A 15,709-nucleotide genomic window follows, 5' to 3' on the forward strand; every position below is an offset into this window, starting at 1 on the left:
GAGGCCCAGGAATCTGTAGTTTTAATACGTTCCCCTGATAATTTTGCTTGTTGAAGTTTGATATCCCATGACCCTTGGTTTTATTCTTTTGTGTTTGTTTTTATCCTTTTGGAATATCTTTGGTGTAAGATGTGAGATAGGAATCTAACTCTGCTTTTATTTTTAAAAAATGTCTATTGAACTATTCCAGTATATTCAGTATAACAATATATTGAATAATCCTTTTCCTGTTTACTTGAAATGTTACCTTTGTCCTTTACTAAATTCTTAGTCTTTTTGTATTGATTTGTTTATTCCAGCACCAATACTATACCAATAGTACTGGTACTATGTGATTTTAATTATTGTAGTTTCTTAACATTTTAATGTAATGAATTATTCAAACATACTTTTGTAATATTTTGAACATCTCCATTACAGCGTGAAATAACTAAGAAGTTGGGCAACCCCAAACAGCCTACAAATCCTTTTCTGGAAATGATCAAGTTTCTCTTGGAGAGGATAGCACCTGTGCACATAGATACTGAGTCTATCAGGTATTTAATGAAAATATTGAATTTTCATTACCATTAATTCATTCATGCTTTAGTAGTCATTATTGTGTCTGCTGTTTGTAAGGCACTAATCTATATAGATTTATGTATATACATAATGGCTATATACTCATCTGTATATATATCTGTATGTATTTAGTATTTCATGTTATTTATTTTAATTTTATGTACTCTTTTTGGATGAGAATTTGTCAATACAAGCCTAATTTTTATCTGTTAACAGTATACTGGTTAGTTAGCTCGCATAGGTTAACTGATAGAAACAAGTTGCAGTTCTACCTTCTGGAAAAGAAAATAAAGTGATTATGTTATAAAACAGCATATGATGCATTTCGTAGGTATCTGAGAACTAAAAATGTTATTTTTAAGACAGCCTTCATTTAAAGTTTCAGGTTTGATATCACCTGACTTTGACATCTTGGAAAATACTTTCTTTTTATGTCTGTACTTGGTTTTGTAAAATGTGGGAAGAGCTCTTTTCTTATTTATTTATTTATGGCCATGCCATACAGCCTGATACCAGGGATTGAACCTGTGCCCCTTGCATTGGAGTGTGGAGCCATTCAACCACTAGACTGCCAGTGAAGTCCCCCCCACCCCACCAACCACCTTTTTTTGTTTGTTTTAAACTTTTCCTGAAATGTTGCAACCAGTTGAAAACAGGACTACTTATAAAATATGGAGAGCATGTTCTTTTTTTAGTGAGCAGTAGTACCTTTCAGAGGTATATTAGAATCTAAAATACTACTAATGGTACACTGTCCTCAGTAAAGCCCTTTTGGGGATTTTTTTGGAGGGAGGGCGTAAGGTATAGCTCTAGGCTTTTAACCCTCTGTAGTGGAGGAGGATACTACGTTGGATGCCTGTTTTTCATTTTGGACTCGTCTTGCCTCGTTTTTCATTTGAGGAAACTGTTCTTCAGTTTCAAAAATAAAAGGAAGCAAAACGAAAACTGGAATCCTTTATATTATTACAAGGAAAAATCTGAATCAGACTGAAATTCATTAATTAAATAATCCTATGTCTTCTATATTTAAAACAATGCTAGTTAGGTATTGGCAAAGCATACTTTATGCTTTTCATTAATCTTCTGTCTAGTAGTGGAATAAGAATTTTAATTAAGAGATTATATTATAGTTGCATAAAATTGATGCAGATAGTGCTCAAAGGATTAAAAGAATTTCTCTGAGAGGGTAGTATTTGATGTGAGAGGAAGAATGGGTAAGATTTTATTTCTACAAGAAATGGGAGGAGAATTCTAGTTATTGAGTTTTATATAAGCCAAGCTAACCGGATAGGAAGGAATAAGGATATTTAGAAAATGATTGCCATCTGTTTAAGTTACTCTTTGGAGAAATGTAAAAGTGTTATGAGGTGATCCTCAAAAAGCATTTGGTGTCAGATTGTGGAAAGCCTTTAGGATCTGACTTTAGAGCTTTTACTTTGTTCTTTGGTCTGTTGAGAAGCAGGAATGATTGATGATGAACAGGAGGAGGGAAATAGAAGAGAGAGCCTGCTAAGGTGTTGTTATAATTTTCTTTGGATGACGATAGTGGGATGGAAAGGAAAGAACATATTTGAGGAAGGTTTTAAAAGAACAGCCTTAGAAACGGGTCCTCTTACTGGAAATGGGGAATAAAATGGAGGAGGGGTGAGAAGTTTATGGGGTCAAATCCAGATGATGAAGAGAATAGTAGTACCTTGAAAAGAATGAAGGGAGCTGCTGAGAAAGGATATGCTTCTTGTTTGGGCATGACAAACAATTTTTTAAAATCAAATTACAGAAAGATAAAACCACGTTATTGCAGTATTTTTGAAAGTTAAGATAAAGTTTCCAGAAGTAATGCATTTTATGAACAAAAAGACTGAGGACCAAAGCATGTCTTTGTAGGTTGGTAATACATAAGATATGTTCAGTCATAACTAATAATAACAGGTAATAGCCATTAGTGCTTATAGTGTGCACTCTTTGTTTTGTGTGTTTTAACTCATTTACCTCTTTATAAGGCAAAAAAATTATTATTTCCAGTTCACAGGAAAGGGACAGTGAGCTACACTGATGTTAGAGTAACTTTCCCACTGCTGGGAAGTAGCTAATGGCATTTAAACAGAGGAAGTCTGGCTCCAGCGCCCTCTTGATTTAACTATCACACTGCAGAAAGGTTCCACTCTCTTCCCCACCAGTAGTCATGGAGTGTCCAGTTCACCTAACTTTTCCTAATAGTGGCTGTACCCTTTTCAGTCTTTGCTATTTTATAGGTGAATGATGTTGTTTAGTTGCTAAGTCATTTCCAACTCTTTGCAACCCTGTGGGCTGCAGCATGCCAGACTTCCCTGTCCTTCACCATCTCCTGGAGCTTGCTCAAACTCATGTCCATTGAGTTGGTGATGCCATCTAACTATCTCGTGCTCTGCTGTCCCCTTCTCCTCCTGCCTTCAATCTTTCCCAGTATCAGAATCTTTCCTAGCATCAGAATCTTTCCCAGTGAGTCAGCTTTTTGCATCAGATTGCCAAAGATGAGCTTCAGCTTCAGTCTTTGCAATGAATATTCAGGGTTGATTTCTTTTAGGATTTACTGGTTTGATCTCCTTGCTGACCAAGGGACTCAAGAGTTTTCTCCAACACCACAATTCGAAAGCATCAGTTCTTCGGCGCTCAGCCTTCTTTATGGTTCAGCTCTTGCATCCGTACATGACTACTGGAAAAACCACCATAGCTTTGACAACAGACCTTTGTTGGCAAATTGATGTCTCTGCTTTTTAAAACACTGTCTAGGTTTGTCATAACTTTCCTTCCAAGGAGCAAGTGTCTTAATTTTATGGCTGCAGTGAATGATGGCACTGTTTAAAGTTGAATGTTTTTACCCCATATGTTGTTTCTTGGCTAATTGCTTTTCTTCTTATTTTTCTGAAAGTGGCTTAGAGAAATTGTCATTTTTTATTGATTATATGAATACTTTATAAAATAAGGCTAATAACACAGTTTGCCTTTTAAATTTGTGCTTGACATTAATAAATACTAAATTACATGATTTGTCTCCTTTATTATTTCTTTCTGCCATCGTATTAGGTGGCTATGTTTTTTACATTTAGATTTTAATTGTTCTGGAATCCATTTCATTGTAAGGTGGAGATAAGAGAGCCATCCTTTTTTAAAAGCCTAGTAGCTAGTTGTATCAAACCATTTATTGAAAAATTGGTTCTTTCCTATTTTATTTGAGACATTCCCTTATTGTAGGATAAATTCTTAACAATATTTAGGGTCTTACTGGACTTTTTCCCTTTGTTTCTTTGTATTTTAAGGCTTTTATGATAAAAATTTAAATTTCGTTTAGAAAGTTCTTTCATCCCTCCTCCCTTAATATTTACTAGCTGTTCTCAAACATTACTTAATGTTTCCAGATGAGTTATAGAATGCATGTGTTGAATCTTATCCCACACCAAGTTGTGTTCCTGTAAGATATTTTTAGATACAGTGGCAAATGCTATTCTTGTAATACTGTTTCCATCTTACGAAGATACTTGTCTTGATTTTTTCAAATCTCTTTGCTCCCTTTAATAATTTTAGAAGTTATATACAGATTCTGTGCATTTAAAACTTTTTATTCCTAGTTTTTATACATTTTGACTTGTCATTATAAATAGATTTCCTCCACCCCTCGCCCCACTGTGTTTTTGAGGTGGCTTTGGCTAATACAGAATAGCTCTGTCGATTTTTAGTGTTGTTGGCGTCACCTCACTGAACTCTTGGTGTTTTGTAATAGTTTCTCAGTTGATTCTCTTTGATTCTCCAGGCTGGTGCTTTTTAGCACTGGCTCTGACTCTGTGGTTACTAGCTCAGTTGTACATGAGCTAGCAACTAAACATGTAGCAACTAAACAACAGCAGTGCCACCCCTACAGGAAGGCCTTTCCTCACTGCCCTTGCTGACCAGCCTCACTTGTCCTGGCCTTCTCTCCAGTCCTTATTGCTTCCTGATTATCTTTTTTAATGTATTTATTTACTTATTTTGGCCTTTGGCCTCCCCTCACTAGACAGAGAGCTTCCTGCTCTTAGTCATGGAAGAAAGAAATGAATTTCATTTTGGATATATGGCATTTTTCATTCCTTTGGTACGTTTAGGTAAAGAAAACCTTGGAACTGATGAATATTTGGGAAGAGAATTCAGGCTGAAGATTTTTATTTGGAGTAGTTGGAGCTATGAGAAACAGTTAAGGAGGGAAAATGGGCAGAACAGGACAGAAAACATTCTCAGTGATTTTAACTGTTAAGGGAATGATTAATTTAAGAGGATATTACAAGGAAAACAGATGTATTTGACTCATATCTTGACCTTAGATTTGAGTACATATTTTTGTAGAAACATAAATCTACTAAGCATTTTAAAAAACATTGAATAATTGAATTTTCTTGTATTTTGATTTATATTAGGTCTCTGACTTGATACTTGTTAACTTGTTTTTTGTAGTAAAAACAAAATGAATGAGTATTTTGGATAATTGACAGTGCATTTCAAATGATTATTTTAAAATCACTTAAGCTTGTTTTTAGAAGAAAACTTTAAAAGATTGTATTTCCTTTGTGATCTGTTCTAACTATTCTAGTGAGGATTTATTGTATGTTTGTTGTATGACATTTTTACACCTGTCAGAAGCAGTCCTTTCTGGCTTTCATAACAGTGCCGGACACAATAATATTTGCTAGGTTGTTTGAAAGTGCTTTATGTTACCATTTATCCTTTATTTCCATATATGTTGTTCTACATATTGGAGCCATAATGAACGTTAGATAATTGGAAAACATCTCTTAGGAGTCACATGTTTGGACCTAAACTTCACACAGCAAAAGAAGAATAAAAATACAGTGTTAATAAACAGCAAGTCAGATAACATTTTGACCTCATTTGAATGGACACAGGGAAATATAATATCAAAAAGAAGCATCTCGAAATATTTATTACAGCTTTTTGTTTTGCCATAATGGTTGGGAAACAGCTGTATCAAATTTGTGTGTGGTTTAGTTCTGATCTGTATAGAAAATACTCAGGATTATTTTTCTTAAACATTGCCAATAAAAAAAGAGTTGAAAAAATGGAAAAAAAATTTTTTTTGTCATACTTTAGTGCTCTTATAAAGCAAGTGAACAAATCAATAGATGGAACAGCAGATGATGAAGATGAGGGTGTTCCAACTGATCAAGCCATCAGGGCCGGTCTTGAACTGCTTAAGGTAAATATGCTTACATTGAAATTTAGGCACTTAAGTGCTTAATGAGATAACTGTTACATATATAGTTTCTACATTTTAGTCTTGAGATTTGCTTTTCTAGGTTAATAGAATCTAAAGTAAAATTTTCTTAATCACTTTTAGGTAATTTTGAAATTGTGTATTCTAAGAATGTATAGAATGTATACACATTCTATACATGTGTATACATGTATACATGTAAGCTAAATATTAATATTTTTATGTTTAAATTATACAATATAGCCTAGTGTTAATTATATTAAGGATTATAATTTGAAGGTTTCATTAGTGTGCAAAGAACTTGCTAACTCTACCACAGAAAGCACCAAAATTTTAAAGTCCATTTTATATGTTATTTCGTTAGCTAAAATATACCATTGCCTTTTACTTATTAAAAAAAATCAGTTAAATTTTGATAACTTAGAGCATATAAAGTCATAAAGAAGAAAACATTGAGAAGCCTATCATTCATAAATACTTCTTTTGTTTCCTTTTAATCTATAGAAAAATATACTCTTTGGTACAGTTGAAATGAGACTGAATATACAATTTTATATCCTGATTTTTCCCATAATAAATTATTAGCATTTTCTCAATGTTTTTTAAGACAGTGTTTTTAACAGTGTCATAAAGCAGTCTGATTTTTTTTTTACTGTCATTTATTAGATAGTTGCTCTAAGTTAATTTCTTTTGCTTCCTCATGTGTAATGGAGGTAGAAATAATACGAATCTCACAGGGATTAAATTAAATCATGTACTTAATGTCTTAGCAGATATTTATTTTGAAAGTGTGATTGTAATGGAGGGTCTAATTTGATTTCCTTCAGATTGCTATACCCAGTTTTACTAGGTCTGTTTATTAAAAATTTCATCCATTTTCAGTTATTTTCTGTTGTCTTTATAATCTATTATACTCTACCTTAAATGTGGTAAGGTCTATTTATTGCTTTATTTTTTCTTTAGTCCTGTGTTGGTGTGATTATTGTAACCTTATAATTTCTTTTACTGTTTGATATTTTACCCTCTTCCTTAGATTACTTTTTTCCAAAAATGTTATTATCTTCTTCTAATGACCTATATTTAGAATAATAGAGGTATTTTGTTAAATTCTCTTCTCATTTTCCTTTTCTCCTACCTTGAGTTTCTTCCACCCCTCCTCCCCAAACATTAACCAAATCCAGATTATTTTGAGAATTATGTTAGTGTGTTGTTTAATTTTGGAGATAGTTGTTTCTTTAGATTGTACAGTCTTTGTACACAAGAATGTTTCTGTTATATATTTGAGTAAGTCTTAAATTTTACTTATAGTGCTCTCATTTATTTTTAGCATAATTACTTGTGTTTTTACTTTGATTTGTAGCATTTCTAGTGTGTAACATTTTGGATTTATAAAGATGAAAAGGATTTATAGATCATTTTTATGATCATTTTTTAGGTACTCTCATTTACACATCCTATCTCATTTCATTCTGCTGAAACATTTGAGTCTCTCCTGGCTTGTCTGAAAATGGATGATGAAAAAGTAGCAGAAGCTGCACTTCAAATTTTCAAAAACACAGGAGGCAAAATTGAAGAGGATTTCCCACACATCAGATCGTGAGTTGAGTTTTTTTCTGATAAATATTCTAGAAAATAAAAAATAACTTGCTGTTCCTTGATTTACATAATAGTTGGAGTCAATTTTAAGTTTTGAGGAAATAATGTCTGGGTTTTATCTTAAGTCTAAACTATTTAGAGCCTTTATTTCATTGGAGAAGGCATTGATTGGTATTTTAGAAGATTCATGAAAATGTAAGATGACCATGGCATTTCCTTTTGAAGCATCAATTTTGTTTGAAGATTTTAATGAAAACAGTTTTATAGCAAAAGAGTTCCTTGGCATATTATGCCATAGGGTAAACTGCGAATTTACGATCCAGTGAGAAACTCCAGAGGAATTTCAGCAGGATTGCCCATAGCACTTTACTTTCTTCTTCTTATGAGTATTGAATTGAAAATTTTCAGAAGTATTGTTTTACTTGACACAGGGAAGCAGAGAAGCATGGAATAATCATCCTAACAGCAATATATTTTCTGTGTGTGTTTGTGTGTTCTAGTATTTCCAGAATTTGGAAATTATGCTGTTATCCTGGAGATCTCTAATAGTGGTTGATTATGGTTCAGGATTCTATAATCGCTCAGAAAGAATACATCTTCATTCCTTATGAATCCCTCCTTGCTTCTGTGTGTTCATCTCTCCATCCTGTTCCTGGAGAGCGTAGCTGGTAGTTGGTCCTGATACTGCCATAGTCACTGGTGACTGGTTTCACCTCTAGCTCATTGCTTCTGGTTTAGTTAGTAGTGGTTGGGGTACTGTGTTTCTTCATGTTGAAGTTGACTAAGGCTCTTTTCTTCAGAGAGAGACTTGGACAAAGCTAGCATTTTAGAGGCTCAGGTATAGGTTTTGTTATCCCTTTCTATTCACATGAGCTTAATCAGCTCTAGAAACTATTGATATATAGGAAAAGAGCATTATTTAAATGATAATTGAAACATACCAGAATATTGTAACAGTATACTTTGGAAAAGGCAAGAAACTTTATTTTTTATAACTGGCTTCTTAATTTTTAAGGGAGCCTGGAGAACGTGAATTTTCCTTGTAATGGAGCTGTGACTTTCCGGTCCAGATCAGAGATTAGAGTTTGGAGATACATGTATACACACACACTAAACATATAAACTATCAGATCAGATCAGTCGCTCAGTCGTGTCCGACTCTTTGCAACCCCATGAATTGCAGCACGCCAGGCCTCCCTGTCCAACACCAACTCCCGGAGTTCACTGAGACTCACGTCCATCGAGTCCGTGATGCCATCCAGCCATCTCATCCTCTGTCGTCCCCTTCTCCTCCTGCCCCCAATCCCTCCCAGCATCAGAGTCTTTTCCAATGAGTCAACTCTTCGCCTGAGGTGGCAAAAGTACTGGAGTTTCAGCTTTAGCATCATTCCTTCCAAAGAAATCCCAGGGCTGATTTCCTTCAGAATGGACTGGTTGGATCTCCTTGCAGTCCAAGGGACTCTCAAGAGTCTTCTCCAACACCACAGTTCAAAGGCATCAATTCTTCGGCACTCAGCCTTCTTCACAGTCCAACTCTCACATCCATACATGACCACAGGAAAAACCATAGCCTTGACTAGACGAACCTTTGTTGGCAAAGTAATGTCTCTGCTTTTGAATATGCTGTCTAGGTTGGTCATAACTTTCCTTCCAAGGAGTAAGCGTCTTTTAATTTCATGGGGGCAGTCACCATCTGCAGTGATTTTGGAGCCCAGAAAAATAAAGTCTGACACTGTTTCCACTGTTTCCCCATCTATTTCCCATGAAGTGATGGGACCAGCTGCCATGATCTTCATTTTCTGAATGGTGAGCTTTAAGCCAACTTTTTCACTCTCCACTTTCACTTTCATCAAGAGGCTTTTGAGTTCCTCTTGATTTTCTGCCATAAGGGTGGTGTCATCTGCATATCTGAGGTTATTGATATTTCTCCCGGCAATCTTGATTCCAGCTTGTGTTTCTTCCAGTCCAGCGTTTCTCATGATGTACTCTGCATATAAGTTAAATAAACAGGGTGACAATATACAGCCTTGATGTACTCCCTTTCTTATTTGGAACCAGTCTGTTCTTCCATGTCCAGTTCTAACTGTTGCTTCCTGACCTGCATACAAATTTCTCAAGAGGCAGATCAGGTGGTCTGGTATTCCCATCTCTTGAAGAATTTTCCACAGTTTATTGTGATCCACACAGTCAAAGGCTTTGGCATAGTCAGTAAAGCAGAAATAGATGTTTTTCTGGAACTCTCTTGCTTTTTCTATGATCCAGTGGATGTTGGCAATTTGATCTCTGGTTCCTCTTCCTTTTCTAAAACCAGCTTGAAGATAAAATATGTGTGTGGATTTTATTTTTTGCATTATTAAATTGTGTGAGTTGATGTTGAGGAAAACTGTTAAGAGTTAAATGAATGTTTATTAAATTGTCTTCCATTGAACTCACCAAAATTATTTAAAAGGAAAATGTGTCTTAAGTAGAAGCTACCATAAACTGGAGAGAATTGGTTCTAGATAAGCCATTTAGACTGAATTGAGTGTGGGAACATTGACAATTGATGAATATATCCCTGAATCAGATGTATAAGGGAATGTATAATAAGTGTTCTTTCATTTGCTAATCTAGAGGGAGGAGTTTGAGGTATGGGCAGGCTTTGAAAGAAATGTAGTTCAGTCACCCAGTCCTGTCCAACTCTTTGCAACCCCGTGGACTGCAGCACGCCAGGCCTCCCTGTCCCTCAGTTCAGTCACTCAGTCATGTCCGACTCTTTGTGGCCTCATGGACTGCAGCATGCCAGACCTCCCTGTCCATCGCCAATTCCCACAGTTTACCCAAACTCATCTCCATTGAGTCAGTGATGCCATCCAACCATCTCATCCTCTGTCGTCCCCCTCTCCTCCTGCCTTCAGTTTTTCACAACAATCAGGGTCTTTTCCAGTGAGTCAGCTCTTCGCATCAGGTGGCCAAAGGATTGGAGTTTAAGCTTCAACATCTGTCCTTCCAATGAACACCCAGGATTGATCTCCTTTAGGTTGGACTGGTTGGATCTCCTTGTAGTCCAAAGGACTCTCAAGAGTCTTCTCCAGCACCACAGTTCAAAAGCATCAGTTCTTTGGCGTTCAGCTTTCTTTATAGTCCAGCTCTCACATCTACATAACTACTGGAAAAACCATAGCTTTGACTAGATGGACCTTTGTTGGCAAGGTAATGTCTCTGCTTTTTAATATGCTGTCTAGGTTGGTCATAACTTTCCTTCCAAGGAGCAAGCATCTTTTAATTACGTGTCTACAGTCACCATCTGCAGTGATTTTGGAGCCCAAGAAAATAAAGTCTGCCACTGTTTTCACTTTTTCCCCATTTATGTGCCATAAAGTGATGGAACTGGATGCCATGATCTTAGTTTTCCAAATGTTGAGCTTTAAGCAACTTTTTTACACTCCCCTTTTACTTTCATCAAGAGGCTCTTTAGTTCTTCTTCGCTTTCTGCCATAAGGCTGGTGTCATCTGCATATCTGAGGTTATTGAATTTCTCCCGGCAGTCTTGATTCTAGCTTGTGCTTCATCCAGCCTAGTGTTTCTCATAATGTACTCTAGATATAAATTAAATAAGCAAGGTGACAATATACAGCCTTGATGCACTCTTTTTCCTATTTGGAAACAGTCTGTTGTTCCATGTCCAGTTCTGACTCTCGCTTCCTGACCTGCATACAGATTTCTCAAGAGGCAGGTCAAGTGGTCTGGTATTCCCTCTCTTTCAGAATTTTCCATAGTTTATTGTGATCCACACAGTCAAAGGTCTTGGCATAGTCAGTAAAGCAGAAATAGATGTTTTTTTTGGAAATCCCTTGTTTTTTCGATGATCCAGCAGATGTTGGCAATTTGATCTCTGGTTCCTCTGCCTTTTCCTAAATCAGCTTGAACATCAGGAAGTTCACAGTTTATGTATTGCTGAAGCCTGGCTTGATGACTTTTGAGCATTACTTTACTAGCGAATGAGATGAGTGCAATTGTGCAGTAGTTTGAGCATTCTTTGGTATTGCCTTTCTTTGGGATTGGAATGAAAACTGACCTTTTCCAGTCCTGTGGCCACTGCTTAGTTTTCCAAATTTGCTGGCATATTGAGTGCAGCACTTTCACAGCATCATCTTGCAGGATTTGGAATAGCTCAACTGGAATTCCATCACCTCCACTAGCTTTGTTCGTAGTGATGCTTTCTAAGGCCCACTTGACTTCACATTCCAGGATGTCTGGCTCTAGGTCAGTGATCACACCATCGTGATTCTCTGGGTCATGAAGCTCTTTTTTGTACAGTTCTTCTGCATATTCTTGCCACCTCTTCTTAATATCTTCTGCTTCTGTTAGGTCTATACCATATCTGTCCTTTATCAAGCCCATCTTTGCATGAAATGTTCCCTTGGTATCTCTAATTTTCTTGAAGAGATCTCTAGTCTTTCCCATTCTATTGTTTTCCTCTGTTACTTTGCACTCATCACTGAGGAGGGCTTTCTTATCTCTCCTTGCTATTCTCTGGAACTCTGCATTCAAATGGGTATATCTTTCCTTTTCTCCTTTGCTTTTGGCTTCTTTTCTTTTCACAGCTATTTGTAAGGGTTCCTCAGACAGCCATTTTGCTTTTTTGCATTTCTTTTTCTTGGGGAGGGTCTTGTTCCCTGGCTCCTGTACATTGTCACAAACCTCCATCCATAGTTCCATCAGGCATTCTGTCGATCAGATCTAGTCCCTTAAATCTATTTCTCACTTCCATTGTATAATAATAAGGGATTTGATTTAGGTCATACCTGAATGGTCTAGTGATTTTCCTACTGTCTTCAGTTTAAGTCTGAATTTGGCAATAAGGAGTTCATGATCTGAGCCACAGTCAGCTCCCGGTCTTGTTTTTGCTGACTGACCTTCTGCATCTTTGGTTGCAAAGAGTGTAATCAATATGATTTTGGTTTTGACCATCTGGTGATGTCCATGTGTAGAGTCTTCTCTTGTGTTGTTGGAAGAGGGTGTTTGCTATGATTTGTCCCTTACCACCTCCCAAAACTTGCCCAGGTTCATGTCCATTGTATCAGTGATGCAGTCGGGGAACCTTATTTTTCTATAGCAGAACTAAAGGAAAAACTTTGTGGTTTTTTTCTCTGGGTTTAATAGGCGTAAAGCTTTTGGGTGAGGTAAGGCCTAGAGTTGTGAATCAAATGTCTTATTACCGACTTTACAGGAAAAGAAAAAAGTAAGTGCTGACCTATTAAACTAAAATGATGGTGAATTACAGGTTCCATTTTGTCTCAGTAAGTCTCTCAGGAATCTGGCTCACCCGAGAATAGTTAGATGTGCCAACACTGAGGGTCCCCTATAGCATAGGATACAGTCATAGTCCAAGTAAAGCTGGTTCTCAATTGGAGGAGCTTAAGCAGACTTGGAGGAGAAATTAAACAGAAATAAAGGACTCACTACCTTTATTCCCACCTTCCTTCTCCATGCTACTTATCCACTTGATTAAGCAGGTGTAGTTTCAGTTGGGAGTTCTGCTGTTAATTTTTTGAAAGAAGTGTCCAGTGTTTAGTCATCAGGGAGACACCATCTACATTTTTGTTTAAATGGCAGAGCCAAAGAGAATTTCTTTTATTTAAAGATGAATTAATAGAATACAGATAAATAGACAAACATGGATCCTTTGAGGATATTTTAGTGTTCAAAAGATAGGTGATTAACACTAGGAAGAATGAAATTTTTGTTGGATAAAAGAGAATTTTAGACATATCTTCTAAGCTGCCAAGAAAATTAAGCAGCAAATGACATCTGGGAAAAAAGGAACAAAAATAATATAGCGTAAAAAAAGAAATGACAGCACTAAGGATAAAGAGGAGCAGGGACATATTTCTGTTATAGAATGAAATTTATTATAAACAGCAAGGAGGAGGGTAAACAGTATTGAAAATGTAATCAGGAAGGTTTCTGTTGAACTTAAGGAAACTGCATAGAACATGGGTATAGTGGGCAAAGAAATAAATGCAGTTAAAGAGAATTGCAGATGATGGAAAGTCATGATTGGTTTCTGTGGAGAAGACAACAGTATAATGGAAAGTGAACAATTTTTTAAAATAGTAGTAATGAATAATAATAATAATGAATGAAAACATGAATCTGGAAATGAAGAGTACTCATGTTTTAGGAAGGTATTGATAGCTTACTGTGAATGGTGTCGGATTTGTGATCTCCAAAGAAGACTATTTAACTTCGGTACCAGGGACCAGGCTTGATCACTCAAGAGCTTCTGTGCAGCAGAGTTGTATTAAAGTGAAAAAGGACAGAGAAAGCTTCTGACATATTCATCAGAAGGGGGACAGAGAGTGCCCCCCCTCAATAGTCTTACCAAGGCCTCATATACTTTTCTCAGATCCACTCCCACAACATATATCTTAAATTAGCAAGATTAGAACTAACAGTAGAAAGGTCTTAAGAGACCCACTGCCATAACATACACATCTCAAGGTAACAAGAAAAGTCAGAAGGTTCCTGTTAAGAAGGACAAACTATTCTCAGGCAAGATACATTGTTATATTGAGTGAGACAAAGCAGTGTAGGAAAAAGTTTCTCCTTTTCTTCTTATTGAAAGCCCTAGAACCCTTTCTCCTTCTCAAGCCCTAGAACCCTTTCTCCTTCTCGAGGGCTCTGGACCTCTTCCTCACTGATAGTCCTGGACTCCTTATCAACCTATCTCAGGATTAGCTCTCTCAATATCCTAATGATATATACTGAATTTTCAGAGATTATGGAAGTGATTTCATACACATCAAGGGGAAAAAAAAAAAAGGTAAATCCTGTACAGCAGAATAGTAATGGGGCTGACATTTCTTTTCAACCACGTAAGATTTCCACAGTTAATGGTTCAACAGTTATGAAGTTTTGATCAGAAAATGAATGTAACTAAAGTTTTTCCTAATTAGCTAAGTTGTGCTAAGGGCAAATGAAGGATTTTCTTTAGAATTCAAGGATTTAGAAAATGTGTTATCCCCTTTTTATGAGGTCACTCTACCAAGTTGTGTGCCCTTTTCCCTTTGTATTCACTTTTGCTTATGCCCTTAAATCAAACTTTTTGTTTTCTTATTTGCATATCTGATTGCCTTTTCTCATCATTTTAATTTCAGTATTCAAGTTTTAGGTGTGGCTATATCTATGTTTTAGAGATTTGAAAATCTGAATTTTTTAAGGGTGATGTAAATAAATTGGCTCAGGAAGAAGGAAGGGGGAAAAAGTCCTAATAGGCTATAATTATAAAAGAATTTCAGAAAATTACCCTCTAATAATAATAAGGGCCAATAAAAGTTATGTTAAAGGGGGTATTTCAAATATATATATATATAATATATATATATAAACCACGTAGAAATTCTAAATCTTTTTAATTGTTCCAGGCATGAGGGGGAAAGGAAAGCATTTAGATATAAAGCCAAGGTAACTAGTAGGAATGCTAAAACCTGATAAAAGATACCCCTCCAAAAGAAAACTGAGACAAATTTTATTGATACTGATGAAAATTGAATGCAAAAAGAGAATTTACTATAGTAAAGCAAGAATACACTATGGCCAAATGTTGGTTAATTCCAGGAATACAAAAAGGGTTACTATTAGAAGAAAACTCGATGTTCATGTTATAATTCATTATATAAATGAGTAAAAGGGAGAGGCCGCACAATAGATCTTTTTTACAGATGCTGAAAGAGCTTCCAATAAAAAGGAAAATCAGTTTACTTATAGTTAAACCCAACAAAACAGGGTTTTAATGCCTTCATACTTCTCAAACCAGTGAAAGTGAAGTCGCTCAGTCTTGTCTGAGCGGCCCCATGGACTGTAGCCTACCAAGCTCCTCCGTCCATGGAATTTTCCAGGCAAGAGTACTGAAGTGGGTTGCCGTTTCCTTCTCCAAATATCTCAAACCAGTATCTATGGTAATATGGTAATACACAAGCATTTCCAGTAAAATCAGGAGCAGGATGAGAAAATACACTAACTCTGCCATAATTTAACATTGTTTTGAAAGCGTTAGCCAATATAATTACATAAGAAAATAAAATTAAAAGGTGCATTTGTTAGAAAAGAGGAAGCAAAGTTATCATATTTCTAAGAGAAAAATCCAAGAGAATCAGCTGCAGAGCTACTAGAAACAAGATGGCCGTATGAGTGTCTAGAAATCCAAGGCTCTCTTTGCTGCTGCTACTGCTAAGTCGCTTCAGTCATGTCTGACTCTGTGTGACCCCATAGACGGCAGCCCACCAGGCTCCCCTGTCCCTGGGATTCTCCAGGCAAGAACACTGGAGT

At 36.2% G+C, this 15,709-nt stretch overlaps 1 protein-coding gene across 3 annotated transcripts in view; it reads left to right on the forward strand.

The window, feature by feature from the left end:
- PDS5B (PDS5 cohesin associated factor B) overlaps positions 1-15,709 on the forward strand; it is a 182,073-nt gene that overhangs the window by 112,020 nt on the left and 54,344 nt on the right. For all 3 annotated transcript variants that reach the window (XM_044927354.2, XM_044927352.2, XM_044927353.2), the window contains exons 17-19: positions 421-536; positions 5,677-5,782; positions 7,236-7,396. In XM_044927354.2, coding sequence (XP_044783289.1) covers positions 421-536; positions 5,677-5,782; positions 7,236-7,396 — 383 coding nt within the window. The remainder of the gene's footprint in view (positions 1-420; positions 537-5,676; positions 5,783-7,235; positions 7,397-15,709) is intronic.

Source organism: Bubalus bubalis, chromosome 13, assembly GCF_019923935.1.
Source record: "Bubalus bubalis isolate 160015118507 breed Murrah chromosome 13, NDDB_SH_1, whole genome shotgun sequence".
Classification (NCBI taxonomy): Eukaryota; Metazoa; Chordata; class Mammalia; order Artiodactyla; family Bovidae; genus Bubalus; species Bubalus bubalis.